At 34.7% G+C, this 14,715-nt stretch overlaps 1 protein-coding gene across 2 annotated transcripts in view; it reads right to left on the bottom strand.

The window, feature by feature from the left end:
* The window catches only part of TRIM33 (tripartite motif containing 33), a 121,087-nt gene that overhangs the window by 5,365 nt on the left and 101,007 nt on the right, over nucleotides 1-14,715 (bottom strand). For both annotated transcript variants that reach the window (XM_041755410.1, XM_041755411.1), the window contains exons 12-18: nucleotides 13,085-13,217; nucleotides 11,205-11,268; nucleotides 8,313-8,472; nucleotides 6,910-7,259; nucleotides 5,036-5,159; nucleotides 2,967-3,041; nucleotides 1,160-1,312 (exon numbers count right to left, since the gene is read on the bottom strand). In XM_041755410.1, coding sequence (XP_041611344.1) covers nucleotides 1,160-1,312; nucleotides 2,967-3,041; nucleotides 5,036-5,159; nucleotides 6,910-7,259; nucleotides 8,313-8,472; nucleotides 11,205-11,268; nucleotides 13,085-13,217 — 1,059 coding nt within the window. The remainder of the gene's footprint in view (nucleotides 1-1,159; nucleotides 1,313-2,966; nucleotides 3,042-5,035; nucleotides 5,160-6,909; nucleotides 7,260-8,312; nucleotides 8,473-11,204; nucleotides 11,269-13,084; nucleotides 13,218-14,715) is intronic.

Below are 14,715 nucleotides of genomic sequence, written 5' to 3'. Positions count from 1 at the left end.
TAATTAAGACCAAAAAATAAATCATTTAAGAAATGTTGCTTTTTTAAAAACTACCAAACCATCAACAAACCACTTATCAGAATTCTATCTGTATGGCAATTTGTTAACCATAAACTATTTAACTATCACTAAAGCAGATAAAATGTGTCTTCCTTGCAAATGTTAGTTAGCTACAATTCACAAAAGCACATTTATTTGAAAATAATCTAATTGGATTACACAATACGACAAAAAACTTAGGGCTGTATCAATTTAACTTCAAGTAAGTAAGGTTTTACTATACTCTCTGTGGTATACTGCTACACTATACATTTAACCTATAACGATTATTTTTTCCCCAAATTTTAAAAAGATCACCTAGATGCTTGCAGAGGTAGCTATGAGTATACTTTAAATGATTCAACATGCTTTTAGTAATAGTCATATGCCACCAAATTTCATCAGCAATAAAGAAGATCTTTTACGCTTTTGATCTTTCTAAATATTCTGTAGATTCTTATCCAATTCATTTTCTTCTCCTAGAAAAATGAAAATCTTCCTTAACCACAGGAGACTTGCCTTTTCTCAAAGAAAACAAAATTTCCTTGAAGGAGTTATGGATCACATGTTCCCTCAAGGATAGCCCATCCTTATCCTCAAAAATTACATAACCAAAATTAATGAAAGTCTTATTGCTGAGATCAGAAAACTTAACATTATATACTCTGGCCTATGATTCAAGATGAGCCACCAGTGATTAGTTTATGATTTTAGGGTTCTACATTTAATAGACTAATATTATTAATCTACATTAAAAACAAAATCAAAGGAACCAGTACAAATCCTTTTTCTAAATGTACCCTATCAAATATAAGCTGTTTATAATCATTTCCCACAAAATATACTTAACTACAGACTACTCTCTATACTTGTGTATCTCAACCCTCAACTTATTCAAAAAGGCATATCCAATATACTTCAAGTTATACACAGTAAACATACTTCTTTAGAGCTGCGATGCAATCAAATTTTACTTTCGACAGAACTGCAGCAGAAAAAAAATTTTTGAGTCAAATTAGAAAAATCTTTTGGAAAGAAAAATAAGATTAAAAAAAAAAAAAAAACAAGCAAAAACCGAAAACTAATAATCCAAGACTTTATAGTTTGGAAGCTAACATACTTCATTAAACCTTTCACAGTTCTTGAAGATCAAACGGACATCAGCCACAAAGTCATCTGGGATTTGGTAGTGTTGGGAATGTTTTTTCTGAAGCTTCTTTTTCACGGTGGATAAGTCCATTGGTTTCTTTATAATTTTATAGTAGTTTGGTATCTGAAGAAACAAATAAATAGGGATATATGAGGATTCTCCAAAAATGCCAAACTGTTTTATTTGAAAATGCACAGCATATTGATTTTGGAAAACAACATATGTTAATTATTGAATTGGCTGCTTGCAAATTTTGGGTATTGTAAATGTATTTTAAATCTTATGTCCAATCATCTATCATAAAAACTAAATCATATTCAGAATATGTGGCAGTCTAAATGGTTAATGAAAGTCCCAAAGCTCCATCTTTGGTAAAGAGCTTTGGAAAGAACACAATCAGCAAGAGTAGCCAATGACTACTGTTAAGGACACAACTGGCTCATCAGAGTTTTATGACAGCCAGGGAGATTTTTTTTTTAAAAGGAAAGAAAAAATAAAAAGAACTAAATGTATTATTAGTAGAATGCTATCTTTTAGAAGCTATTAACTTTATATCATAAAGAACTCTGGACATAAAACAACAGAGGGAGAAAGAGTGTAAATAACACAAGAAAAATTGTATTAACCCTTTAATAGTGATCATGCCAGGGAAAGTTCTGGCCCCAACTTTTGGCCAAAAATTTGTATCCTTGAGAAACAAATGAACTTGGAGAGCTATATAAACAGTTCATGAAAAGAAATGTTTGAAAGTTATTTTCTACTGTAAAGTCCCTGAATTTGAAGACAAACTTCCTAGTATCAAATGATTACTATTTGCATAAAACACCTTGTGTCCAGTAGGCCTTTTTGTGCTTTAAAACTCATTTCTGAGCCTACCCAGGAAACAAGTCCACTATTTAATATTCTATAACAGGTCTGGTATTCAACAGTATTTTAATTCAGCAACTGATGGTAAGCAAATGTATATAGCCTATTCTCATTCCATTTATGAAGCAGTGAGCACCCGATATTCCTTTTTTGTATGGGGCTTTAGAGCTTTTATTCCTTACAAAAGTCTCTTTTAAGATAAACAAAGAGCACGGGCTTGCAAATTTTCAGTCTTTTCTTAACCTTGACTATTCTTTATAAAAGTGGCCTTATCTTCGTAAGATAGCCAGTGTGAAAGATTCAATTTTATATTTTTATTCAAATTAATACTTACATAGAGAGATTGTTTTCTCCCCAAGGTACTGAGCCTAGAATCACAGAACTGGAATTTTAGAAATAATTTAGTCCAATACTCCCACTGTATGTTTAAAAAAATAGAGGTAGAAAATTATGTAATTTCCCCAAAGTTATTAGGCTGGACTGGGAGAAGAAGTTAAGTCTTCTGACTCTTGGTTCAAGATTCTTTCCATTACACCTATATCCCTTATGTCCATTTTAAAAGTGAAAAGGTACATTGAAATTAAATCTTCATGACAGCAATAAAACCTTTAAAAAACTGCGATTTTGACAAGTTAATCTCACATCTATAGAGCCCTAATAAAATTTCAGATTAGTAAGTACTTACAACATTATCAGATATTGTGCTAAAGCATTCTATAAAGGTATCCATCCTATGTGTCTTGGAATATCGAAAATGGGATAACAAATAGTAGTAGAAAAGAAAACTTGAACCTTGGAGAGGTTGAGATTATTCAAGAACCCTGAGATAAGAAGTCTTAAGGCAGAGCCAACATTCTTAAGTCTTATACTACCCTTCTTCACCAGAAATGTCCTAAAGTAAACAACTCACCGAAGCAGGAACTGGCTCCTGGAATTCAATACTTAATTCATGGCAATAGAGGTAAAGCAGAAGACGTTCACATTTCTGGCCCCAAAAAAGAAAGGAAAACTCATGAGATGTTTTTTCCCCTAATAAGACACTCTTGAGAAAGAGAACTTTATCACTACAAAGCATTACTACAATAAACTGAACATATGCCTCCTATATATTGACTTATCTAACTAAATACACACACTCAAAGAAAATCGTCTTGTTTCCCATTTAGTTTTGAGACCTCTGTTCTGCTTTAAATGAATTTTATCAGAGTGCTTCTGTTCTTAGATGATGACTAAGGTAATTTATCTATTTGTACAAATGGAAATGAGTCATAAAAGTCACATATAGCATTTTTGTATGAAAATTATAGATTACTAGATAATCCTAGTAATCTATAGTAATCCTAGTAATCTATAAATCATTGCTGCTGCTATTCACTGTAACGCTCTGATGCAAGCAGGACATATATTCTTTCTTTTCCTGAAATGACTCCACACAGGTCCAAAATTAGACAAAACGGTCTTCTCAATATAATTCTAAAACTCTTTTATACAATCAGAAGTAAGCTGAAATGCATTTTACATTTACAGTTTTCATTTGCTTAAATTTATTTTAGTATGTCTGTACACTCTAAACAGATAGTAGACAGGGATTTTGCAAGTATATACATCAGATTAGACCCAAACACAACTGTAATGATCACAGAGCAGAGATTTTGTTTTTGGAGATGAGACTATAGACCAGCTCAGCAGAAATCTGAGTGAAAAGAGGAGAGGGGATGCCTGGGTGGCTCAGGAATTTAGTGCCTGCCTTCGGCCCAGGGCATGATCCTAGAGTCCTGGGATGGAGTCCCACATCAGGTTCCCTGCATGGAGCCTGCTTCTCCCTCTGCCTATGTCTCTCTCTTTGTGTGTCTCTCATGAATAAAAGGAAAGAGAGAGAGAGAGAGACAGAGAGAGAGAGAGAGAGAGAGAGAGAGAGAGAGAGAAAGAAAGAAAGAAAGAAAGAAAGAAAGAAAGAAAGAAAGAAAAAGAAAGAAAGAAAGAAAGAGAAGAGAAGAGAAGAGAAGAAAAGAAAGAGAAGGAAAGGAAAGGAAAGGAAAGGAAAGGAAAGGAAAGGAAAGGAAAGGAAAGGAAAGGAAAGGAGAAAGGAGAAAGGAAAGGAAAAAGGAAAGGAAAGGGGAAAGGAAAGGAAAAAGGAAAGGAAAGGGGAAAGGAAAGGAAAGGAAAGGAAAGGAAAGGAAAGGAAAGGAAAGGAAAGGAAAGGAAAGGAAAGGGAAAAGAAAGAAAAAAAAAGAGAAAAGAAAAGAAAAAAGAAAAGAGAAGAAAAGAGAAGAGAAGAAAGAAAAGAAAAGAAAAGAAAAGAAAAGAAAAGAAAAGAAAAGAAAAGAAAAAAGAAAGGGATAGAGAGAGGGAGAGAGAAAGAAAGAAAGCAAAGAGGATTTTGGATTTCATTTATAAAGACAGAAAGCTACTGGAGGATTTTAAGCAAGGAAGTGACAGACTCATTTATATTTTTAAAAAGAACACTATGTAGGGGCACCTGGGTGGCTCAGTCAGTTAAGCATCAGACTCTTGATTTTGGCTCAGGTCATGGTCTCATCAGGGTTGTGAGATCGAGCCCCTGTATCAGGTTCTGCAGTATAGAAAACTATAGTTTAAAGAGGCAAGAGTAAATTCAGGGAATCCGAGTGAAGAGATAATTATGATAGTGCAGATGAACAACTATAATGGCTATCTCAGAAGTTGATGGTGAGGAGAAGTCAGAAAATCGTATTTTGGTCATTCCTGATTCTTTTATTTCTAACAGATTTCTGGCTTGAGCAATAGAAATAAGTGGTGATACCTTATAATGATAGGAAATGTAGAGGAAGAGTACAGTTTTTTATATTATTTGTTTATTATTTATGTTTTTTTGAAATCAAGCTTTTGGTTGGGACATGTTAATTATGAGGAAGCTAAGATGTAAGCTAGATGTCTGGAGGTACATAGCCAGGCAACTACAGAATCCCTAATAATAAATCTAACTATTCTGACACTTACCCTTTGGTCCACGGGGCTTAACCCTTGTGCAGTTTTCCCCTTCTTACTATGTTGCAAATTATCACAATCGTATTCAACTTCTGGTTTCCCAATATCTCTGCAAAATGTGCATATCCAATCCCCACTAAAGAGGAAAACAGGCAATTAGTCCGTGTAATTCTAACAAAACTCACTCTAGAGAAGCTAGTTCTCTGGAAGTAAATCTCCAGTTTGTTTTCTTTCCTTCCCAGTTTTTGAGGGAAAGAGAGGCTCTATTCCTGTCATATCTCATAAAGTGAAGCTGTAGGAGAAAAGCTTCCCAAAACTTTTCCTACTCGTTCTTCAATTACTTTCTAGAAAACTTTATAAAACTGGTGTCCCTGCATTTCAAAAAGGATCTCTTCATAACACAAAGTTGATAGTCAGTACTTGTGGCATAAGAGTGTCAACACCAGTACTACCTCACAATGACCCCATACACATGAAGAAGAAAAGAGCACAGGATATGGAATTCCTCGGGTATCCCATGCTGGTTTGGCATGTATTGAATATGCCAAAAATAAAACCATTCTTCTTCATGGCTAGCCAAAGCCAAAAATATACACATACCTCTGTAAGTGCAAGCACATGTATATATACCCCTTACTTTTTAAATCTGTTCAGTCAATGGTTTGTTTTTATCAGGATTTCCATTAAACCGTAAATTCCAAAATGGTGCATTCCCAGTAATTCTCCCCCTCTCCCCGACCATAAAGAAATTCTAAATCTAGAGATTGTACTAGTCTGTGCCAACAGTTCCAATTCCTTCCAAAGTATCAGCCTTTGAGAGAAAGAATTCAGTGGCAAAATTCTAACATTCCAGCAGATGTTACTACCCAAAGGAAAGAAAAATATGAAAAGCCTTAATTACAACATCATAACGCAAACACTTTTCTTTTATAAAAGAGTAAAGTAAAAAAAGGCCCTTATTACATCTCTGGCAAATGACTAATAACCTCTCTTAAGACTTAGATAAGAATTATGATTTCTTCAGAAAAATATTCTGGCACTGTTTATATATATATCTGCCACTTTTCTAATTATTCAAAAGGTTGAATTATTCAAAATGGGTAGCATTTATTCAACTAAAATCACTGCTTCTCAGGAATCTGAGAGGAAATGTGAATGTTTTATCTATAGGCAAATAAAAGCTGGGCTTTCCCAAGAACACCATTTACTGTCACTTAAAAGGAAATTTTGGGGTAAGACTTTAGGAAGGGGAAAAATAGTCTCTGAAATCCATCAGAGATAAAATGGCATGGATACAACTTGATAAATAAGAAATGTGCACACAGTGCTACAGGCTGGCACTACCAATTAACTGCTTCCAGTGGTCAAGAAGTGGTAACTAAAAAACTCAAGATGTTGAAGGTGTTTTTACAAAGCACTTTTTTCCTTTAAAATGCCTTTTGAGAGTTTTCAAACATTAGAAAAGTAAGTTGTGGTAAGATCCAAAAGAGTTGTCTCCAACTGAATAGTATTCTTAAATGAAATTTCTGTAGACCCTATTAAGATTGATTGCAAAAGATAAAAAATTCAGCATCAATAGGAAATCAACTAATCTCTCCAACATCCCAGACCTCTGCCTCTCATAATTTAGAGTTTTATCTACTTTGCTTACACTAAATATAAACTGAAGGCCAGGAAATAGTCTATGTTTCATCATTCATATATTACTTAGATCTTGGACATTTTACCATTCAGTTATTAGTTTCTCTAGAAAATAATACCAAAGGAGTAAAAGGGTCCCTGTCTGATAGAAATACTATGCATTGGTTAGGATTTTATGGGTTGTTGTTGTTGTTTTTGTAGCTTATAAAAATAAAGAACAAAAAAATCAATTATTTCACCGGTACCTTGGAAAGCTAAGAAGTGTTGGAACATGACAAGTTAGATGAAAGACCTTTGGACATTTTTCACAGCACAAGAGATCCCCTCCATTTTGGCAGACAGCACACCAGTCTTCATTTGGGTCATCATCTTTGCTACTGCCATCTCCTCCAATCCTTGACGACCTGTGTACAAGGCTTCGAATCGGGGACTTTCCATTAACAAGGCTGCTGAGCCCTGACTGTTTGCAGCTTTCATTTGTATCTGCAGGTTCAGTTTTCACATGGTTTTCCAGGCTTGCTAATGCATCCAACTCACTCTCTAGGTGCAGGTTGGTTGAGAGAGGTGGTGTCAAGCTACTCTCAGGACTGCTCAACTAAAATAAAACAAGGACAAATTCTTGAAGAAGCATTTAATCCTTATTGTATGCAGTGTGAGTGTAACTTAAAAATTATGTCAATATACAAACATATATACCGACAAAATTAATTTGGAAATGACATTAGTGACATAAAGGAATGAAAATAACCCCAAAACTATTAGGCATGTCAATGTATGATCTTATAGAGCACGCTAATATTGGTTCAGTTCGATAGTAAGAAAATGTTAAGCACATTGATTGGAAAGTGGGCATAGGGTTATACTTATCCTACAAAGAAGTGACTATGAGACCCTATTTTTCACACAAGAATCTACTGCATAGCTTTTAAGAAATGCTGTTCTGCCTACTTATCATTTTACTACTCTAAACACAAGGCTAAGTCCCTCTGCTTTCTAAATCTACATATACTGTATTAAACATGCTAATATTCCAAGTTGAAATGTCTATGTGCCAACCATGTAGAATATGACACCCAAGCCTGGGCAAGAAGAAAAAATCAAGTTCAAGATTTACTGCCAGGGTAAGTAGATGAGGGTGGCCTTCCTTCACCTATATTATAAATTTTATAAAATGTTCTATCTGGAAAACTCTAAAATAGTAATTCATTAGCCAAAGACAATCATCCCATCACAAAACTCTTTGATCATTAAACTTCTTTCATGCCAGGAGCCCTAAGTCTGAGTTCACAGGTCCAGGAAAATAGTCAAGGATCTTTTGTGGCTGAGACTCAATGTGATTCCTGAATTAATTAATAAGGTTGAAACAAAATAGAACCCGATTTAGAATCGTGGCAAAAATATTGACCAATAACAAACTAAATGATCATTTCAAATGACTCCTGAATACAATTAAATCTTTTGTGATAAATTACAGCTGATACTTAGAGGAAAAACTTGAATTACAGAAGGAGATATCCGACTTATACCAGGCATAAATATCCAAAATTAATAAATGTCCATAGGGCCACTATTCAGTCTAATATGCAGAAAATGGAAGAATTCATGAAGTGGCCTCCTTAAATCCCTGACAGCCTCAGTGGGAACTTACCATGCAGGCACTTCTCCTGCCATCTTCTGTCTTTTCTTGTTTCACAGCTCCTGAAAAGCTACATATTTCATCTTCAGTTCCAGGTTCTTGCTTGACCTTAACTTGATCAGACTTGAAACTAAGACTTGTCTTCTCAGCAGTTCTTCCTGATGACCCACAGCTAATAAAATACAAAAAATGTCACATATGTTTGACTGTAAAATGTACGTGAAATCAATTATATGAAAAAAAATGTTTATTAAAGTAAAAACAAGAAGCAATATATTAACTTTCCAGAAAATAAAGACACTTCATAATGTAGGTAAGAGAAGTATGATAGAAGCTTAGCTTCAAATTCTTTTATTTTTTTTTTCTTCTTTTTTTTCTTTTTTTTTCTTTTTTCTTTTTTTTTTCTCATTTCTTTTTTCTTTTTTTTTTTTCAAATTCTTTTAAAACATAGATCAAACTTTCAAAAGACCCTGAAAACATATTTTATGGTGAGGCATTTATACTAAATCATTTAAGAACTCTAGTAAATAACCACTTTCCAAGACTAGTTAATATAGAATGTCAACAATTGCTTTTCTCTGTAAAAGTAGTTTTGATTCTTCTCTGCCCCCCGCTCCTCACTCCCCACCCCACAAAAGAAGCATTAATAACAGTAGTTCGTGAAGCCTCCTCAAAGGAAATTCTATTTTGGCTTTTGAGAGCAGGAAATTGGAAGAAGAGGATAACAAGTAATCAACAACTCAAGCCATCCTTATTTGAGTTAACAAAATAATAGGCTAAGAGAACAGGTATATGACTAATTGGTTCTATCTAGACCACAGAGCAAAACCACTGGCAAGAGAAATGAATAACTGATAAGACTGTACTGCTACTGAGAATGAACACCTTTTTCACTCAATATGTACTTTTCTTCTAAAAGTACTGATTATTTAAAGTATAAAAGTCATGCAAGTATTTAATAGCACTAGTCTTCAGAATGCACACACACAACCAAATTTTTAAAAAAATGTATGTAGCTTAAATCTTTCTTGCATTGTACTAAATTATTCAAACTAAGGTATATAAATCAGTCAACATTTATTCTATTTTGTTAACACACTCCACACACCACCTCCATTTCTTAGCTCTGTCCACCAAAAAGGCAGGAGAAACAATTCAGCAGCAATGAGTGCCCCTAGTGCCCAGAAGACTGTCTCCAAGCACTATTTCCTCACTAACACAATCAGGATTTCTTAAGAGAAATGGTGGGCTCTAGTCCTGAGGCAGGAAATATATAAGACTAACCTGGAACATCATTTTTTAACAGGAAATAAAGGAAGCTTTCAAAGACTCCTAGGTTATACCAAAGGACTAAGGAGCTAAACTGAAAGAGCTCTGACAGGCCAAAAATGAAACAATCAGTAACCCATCAGTAAAAATAACATCTATAATAATTTATAACATAAAATGTTTAAATATATGAGTTCACAACTGACTGAGCCACCCAGGTGCTCCTAAATATATGAGTTCACAAAGGTAATAATAAAAAAACCTCATTGGTCACTGTTGGAAGGTGCTAGGAACTAACTCATTATTATGAAAAGAGAAATAATCTCTTATGCCTTTCTTATATCCAAATAAATAGTTGATGACAGAAAAGTTTCTCTTTTCAGAAATATTCTAAATTAGTAAACAAAACGTAGAAATAACACAATAATTAAAATATCATTATTTTTGAGGGCACCTGGGTGGTTCCATTGGTTAAGCATCTACCTTTGGCTCTGGTCATGATCTTGGAGTCCTGGGATTGATCCCCACATTGGGCTCCCTGTTCAGTGAGAAGTTTGCATCTCCTTCTCCCTTTGCCCTTCCCCCACCCCAGGGCATGTGCTGGCTTGCTTGCTCTCACTCTCTGTCTCCCAAATAAATAAAATCCTTAAAAAAATGTTTAATTAAAAAAAATTTGTTTTTCAACCAGTTAAAAAAAAAAAAAGCTAGGCAATTATCAATTAATGGTTGCTGTCATGAACAAAAAACCATCAAACATTATGTGTCCCTGATGGAAGCACATGCCACCATCAATGAAATATTCTTCCTATCCCACCTTCCCCCTGATTAAACCTGAATCGGATCAAACCTCATGATCAAAATTATCAATACACAGGGAAAAAAAAACAGCACATAGTGTATTTAAATGACAAGCTAGGGAAAACTCTGTATGAGAAACAATACATTTCTTCAACATATAAACTGATTTTGACCTCAATATATCTGTTGATGGCAATGTATAGAGTTCATTGGAATTTGATTCAAAGAAACCACTTTTTTTTAAAAGGGATGTATGGCATCAAGTGGATCTCTACTGATGTTAAAGAATTAGTGTTTTGGTTTATACCAAAGTGGTTATACCACTTTTTTTTAGGTGTAATAATGGTTCTATGGTTAAAATTTTTAAAATTCTTTCAATGAGAGATCCCTGGATGGCTCAGCGAGTTAGAGCCTGCCTTTGGCCCAGGGTGTGATCCTGGAGTCCAGGGATTGAGTCCCGCATCAGGCTCCCTGCATGGAGCCTGCTTCTGCTCAGACTCTCTCTCTCTCTCTCTCTCTCTCTCTCTCTGTTGCTCATGAATAAAGTCTTTAAAATAAAATAAAATTCTTAAAAAAAAAATAAAAAATAAAATTCTTTCAATGATATATACGGAAATAGTCCAAGTAAAATGATAAGACCTGTGAAGTTTGTATCAAAATAATCCAAGCCAGGGGAGAATAATATATAGGAGTACAGAATAAATAAGACTGGCTATAACTTGGTAACTGTTGAAGCTGGGTGCTAAGATAGAAGTTAAATGTAATATTCTACTTTTTTAAATACCTTTTGAAATGTTTCTTAAGGAAAAGAAAACTATTAATAATGTTAACACTCACCTGCCTCGGCTGCCAGTACTAGAGGTACTAGGAGGTCTCACAGGTGTGTGAGAATTGGATAAACCTGGAAAATAATGAAAATATGAGTAGAAATGCAGGTAATATTCATAATTCTACCTACTAGTTAAAGAATTAAAGATTACTATAATGCAAGTTAGCAATTCTTGGAATTCAGACTTAGCCTTCATGTCAAATCAGGGATGGCATGTGTAACCCTTGGCAGGGCAGGCATCAACCAGCTTCTGTCAAACTAAGTCCAAATAGGATTCTCAGAATCCTCCTCAGAGAAATACTATCTAATCAATGAAAACTACCAGATCAAGAGAAAGCTATTTGCCATTCCATCCCAAGTCATCTGGTAAATCTCCTATTTAGATTCCTAATAATTATTCTTTCTTTTCAAAGTCCTGGAATAACTATATTAAACCTTAAAAATTCCACAACTCAAAAGCCATATTAATGAAGCATCTCATGAGAAACTCACATTTTTATATTTGAACTATTTTTGCTCTAAAAATAGTGAGGTGGTCTGTTTAACAGAAGTAAAAAATAAGTAACATTTAAGAAGTAAGTAACATTTAATTTAAACCAAAAAAATACACTCCATAACCACTTCTGCACTGTCAATCTGTTTGGACTTGCTTTAATCATTCATTCATGGTAAGAAAGTCAATAAAACAACTGGGATTTTGGAAGAGATCTGTATTTCACAGACTTAATTAGTCACAACTTTAATAATTATCAGTGTTTAAAGTTTTTGTTTTAAAACTGCAATTTGAAAATTTACTTCTTTCTTCAACTCTTGTTTTTGAAAATTTTTTTCAATATTTCATTATCTTACAAGTTTTAAACTCAGTATGAAACCAAAGAACTCTTCAACTGACCATCTATATTATAAAATGTAAGACATGGCAAGCAAATGCATCTATAAATCCAACAAAGAACAAGAATACAGCTGGGGATTGAGGAGGGGTAATTAACAACTCTGAACAGTAAATACTACAGATATATATTATTTCAGTTAGGTGAAAATTGCCAGCAGTATCTGAAGAAAAATAATTAGAAAAAGCAGTCAGGAAAAAAAAAATGGCCTGATATTATGATGGTTAATTTTATGTGTCAACTTGGTTAGAATATAGCTACCCAGTTGTTTGGCCAAACACCAGTCTAGATGTTGCTATGAAGGTATTTTTAGATATGATTAGCATTTTAATCAGTAGATTTCTGCCTAAGCCTACCAACCTCCACAATGTGGGTGGGTCTCATCCAATCAGCTGAAGACCTGAAAAAATTGAGGTCCCCAGAAGAAGGAATTTCACCTCCAGACCCAAGCCTGTAACATCAACTTTGCCCTGAGTCTCCAGCCTGCTGACCTGCCCTATGGCTTGCCAGTCCTAACAGTCATTTGAGCCAGTTCTGTAAAACTTCACTTACTCTACACACATACCTCCTATTGGTTCTGTCTTCCTAGAGAACTCCAATACATATACAGTTGATCCTTAAATAATATGTTTGGGACATTGACCCCCTCAATGGTGCAATCAAAAATGACATATAACCTTTGACTCCCTAAAAATATATCTAAGAGATATTATTATTATTTATTATTATTATTATTTATTTATCTTTTATTTATTGACTAGAAGCCATATTGATACCAATTAACCTATATTTGGTACAGTACATATATTATATACTGCATTCTTATAATAAAGTAAGCTAAAGAAACTGTTATTAAGAAAATGGTAAGGAAGAGAAAATACATTTACATTACTGCACTTATCAAAAAGAATCCACATATTTGTGGATACATGCAGTTCAAACCTGTATTGTTTGAGGGTCAGCTGTAACAAAAGAAATGCCACCTCTGATGGCTTTACCTGATGATCCTGGAGACAGGGCAGAGGGTCCTGGGGAGGGATTCATGGTGCTTGTAGGCTGTGGGGGTAGGTGACTGCCTGAGATGTATCTACTTAGTAGATTATCTAAACTACTTGAACCAGCATCTTCCAACTAAAGAGAAAGAATGAAATGATAAATTTGCTTTGATTAAAGCAGAGAAGCTATTACTTTCATTAGTATAATTGCTTATGTTCACAGTTTACTAACAGATTATAGTATCAAATTTGGCTTAACTGTTGTTTCTTCAGCCTCTCCTGAGGACCCACCGAGTTTAAAGTTTTTGTGAACAAATCTATAATTTCAGCAAATACCTGAGGTAGCTCAAGACAAAACCCAATAATCCAATAAACCCTTCATGTTCAACTATGAAAATAAAATAGCTCTGACATATACTGACACTTTTGTCTTTTCTCAAAGTTGATGAAGAACCCTACTTATCAACATCCTTGTCCATCTAGTCTTCCTCTATTTCAGCATTCATAATCCTGTCAGAATCATTCACCTGAATAGAAATTTAATCATGTCCATGTCTAACTTTATTTTTTTTTAAGATTTTATTTATTTATATATGAGAGACACAGAGAGAGAGAGAGAGAGGCAGAGACACAGGCAGAGGGAGGGACAGGCTCCATGCAGGGAGCCCACTGTGGGAATAGATCCCGGAACTCCAGGATTATTCCGTAGGCCGAAGGCAGGCGCTAAACCACTGAGCCACCCAGGGATCCCTCATGCCTTTAAACCATGGTTTAAAAAACTTTAAAAAGACTACACTCAGAAAAAAACCCTTAGCCTGGGATATAGGGCCCCTTATTACACAGGGGCAGCCCACAGGAGAATGAGCCCTTTTCTCACTTACAGGCAGGGCAGCAGGTTAAAGCCAGAGGGCCAGACTACCTAAACATCAACTTCCACTCTTAAAACCTCCCAACTATGCTGAAGAACTGTAATGGTGAAACAATATGTATGTAAGAAACAGTAAATACTATATAATTATGAAAATTACCTTAAGAAAAATTTTACACTATTCCAAAAAAAGCAAACTATTCTTAAATAAGTGAAAATCTTGCTTATCGGTCTCCTTGTGCTCAACTTGGCCTTTTAATCTTCTCTCCCATCAGAGGCAAGATTACCTTTTATGCAAATCTACTTCTTATTCAAGACAGAAAACACATACATTTACTTCTTTCCTTTCTTCTCAAAATTGCACTGATTTTCATGGTTATAAAATAGAAAAGGATGTCATCAAAGTAGAAACTTTAAAGAAAATTACAGAAATAAAGCAAGGTAGAATCGGACTGATAGAAAAATGATCAAAATAAACCAGCTCACAACATACCACACACAGGCCAGGGAGGACTCTTCTAAAAAAATAAATAGGTCTTTCTCATTAAAGCCCTTAAAAAACCTCCTATCAGAAACATAAAGGGCTAAACGTGGGAACAGGCAGTGGGCTCAAAAGGGGGGCAATGAAGGGCTCTATGAGGAGTTGTGCCTGCCCGGTGATCACAGCTGTTGGCAGATAGTTCACTTGTAAGCTGTAACTTTAGGAGAATTCCTAGCTGCAACTAGTCAACTGGAGGGTTTCTGGAGGGTGAGCTCATAATATGGG

Source organism: Vulpes lagopus, chromosome 5 (genome assembly GCF_018345385.1).
Source record: "Vulpes lagopus strain Blue_001 chromosome 5, ASM1834538v1, whole genome shotgun sequence".
NCBI lineage: Eukaryota > Metazoa > Chordata > Mammalia > Carnivora > Canidae > Vulpes > Vulpes lagopus.
The sequence above is the reverse complement of the archived record's forward strand: the minus strand, read 5'-3'. Positions and strand labels throughout refer to the sequence as shown.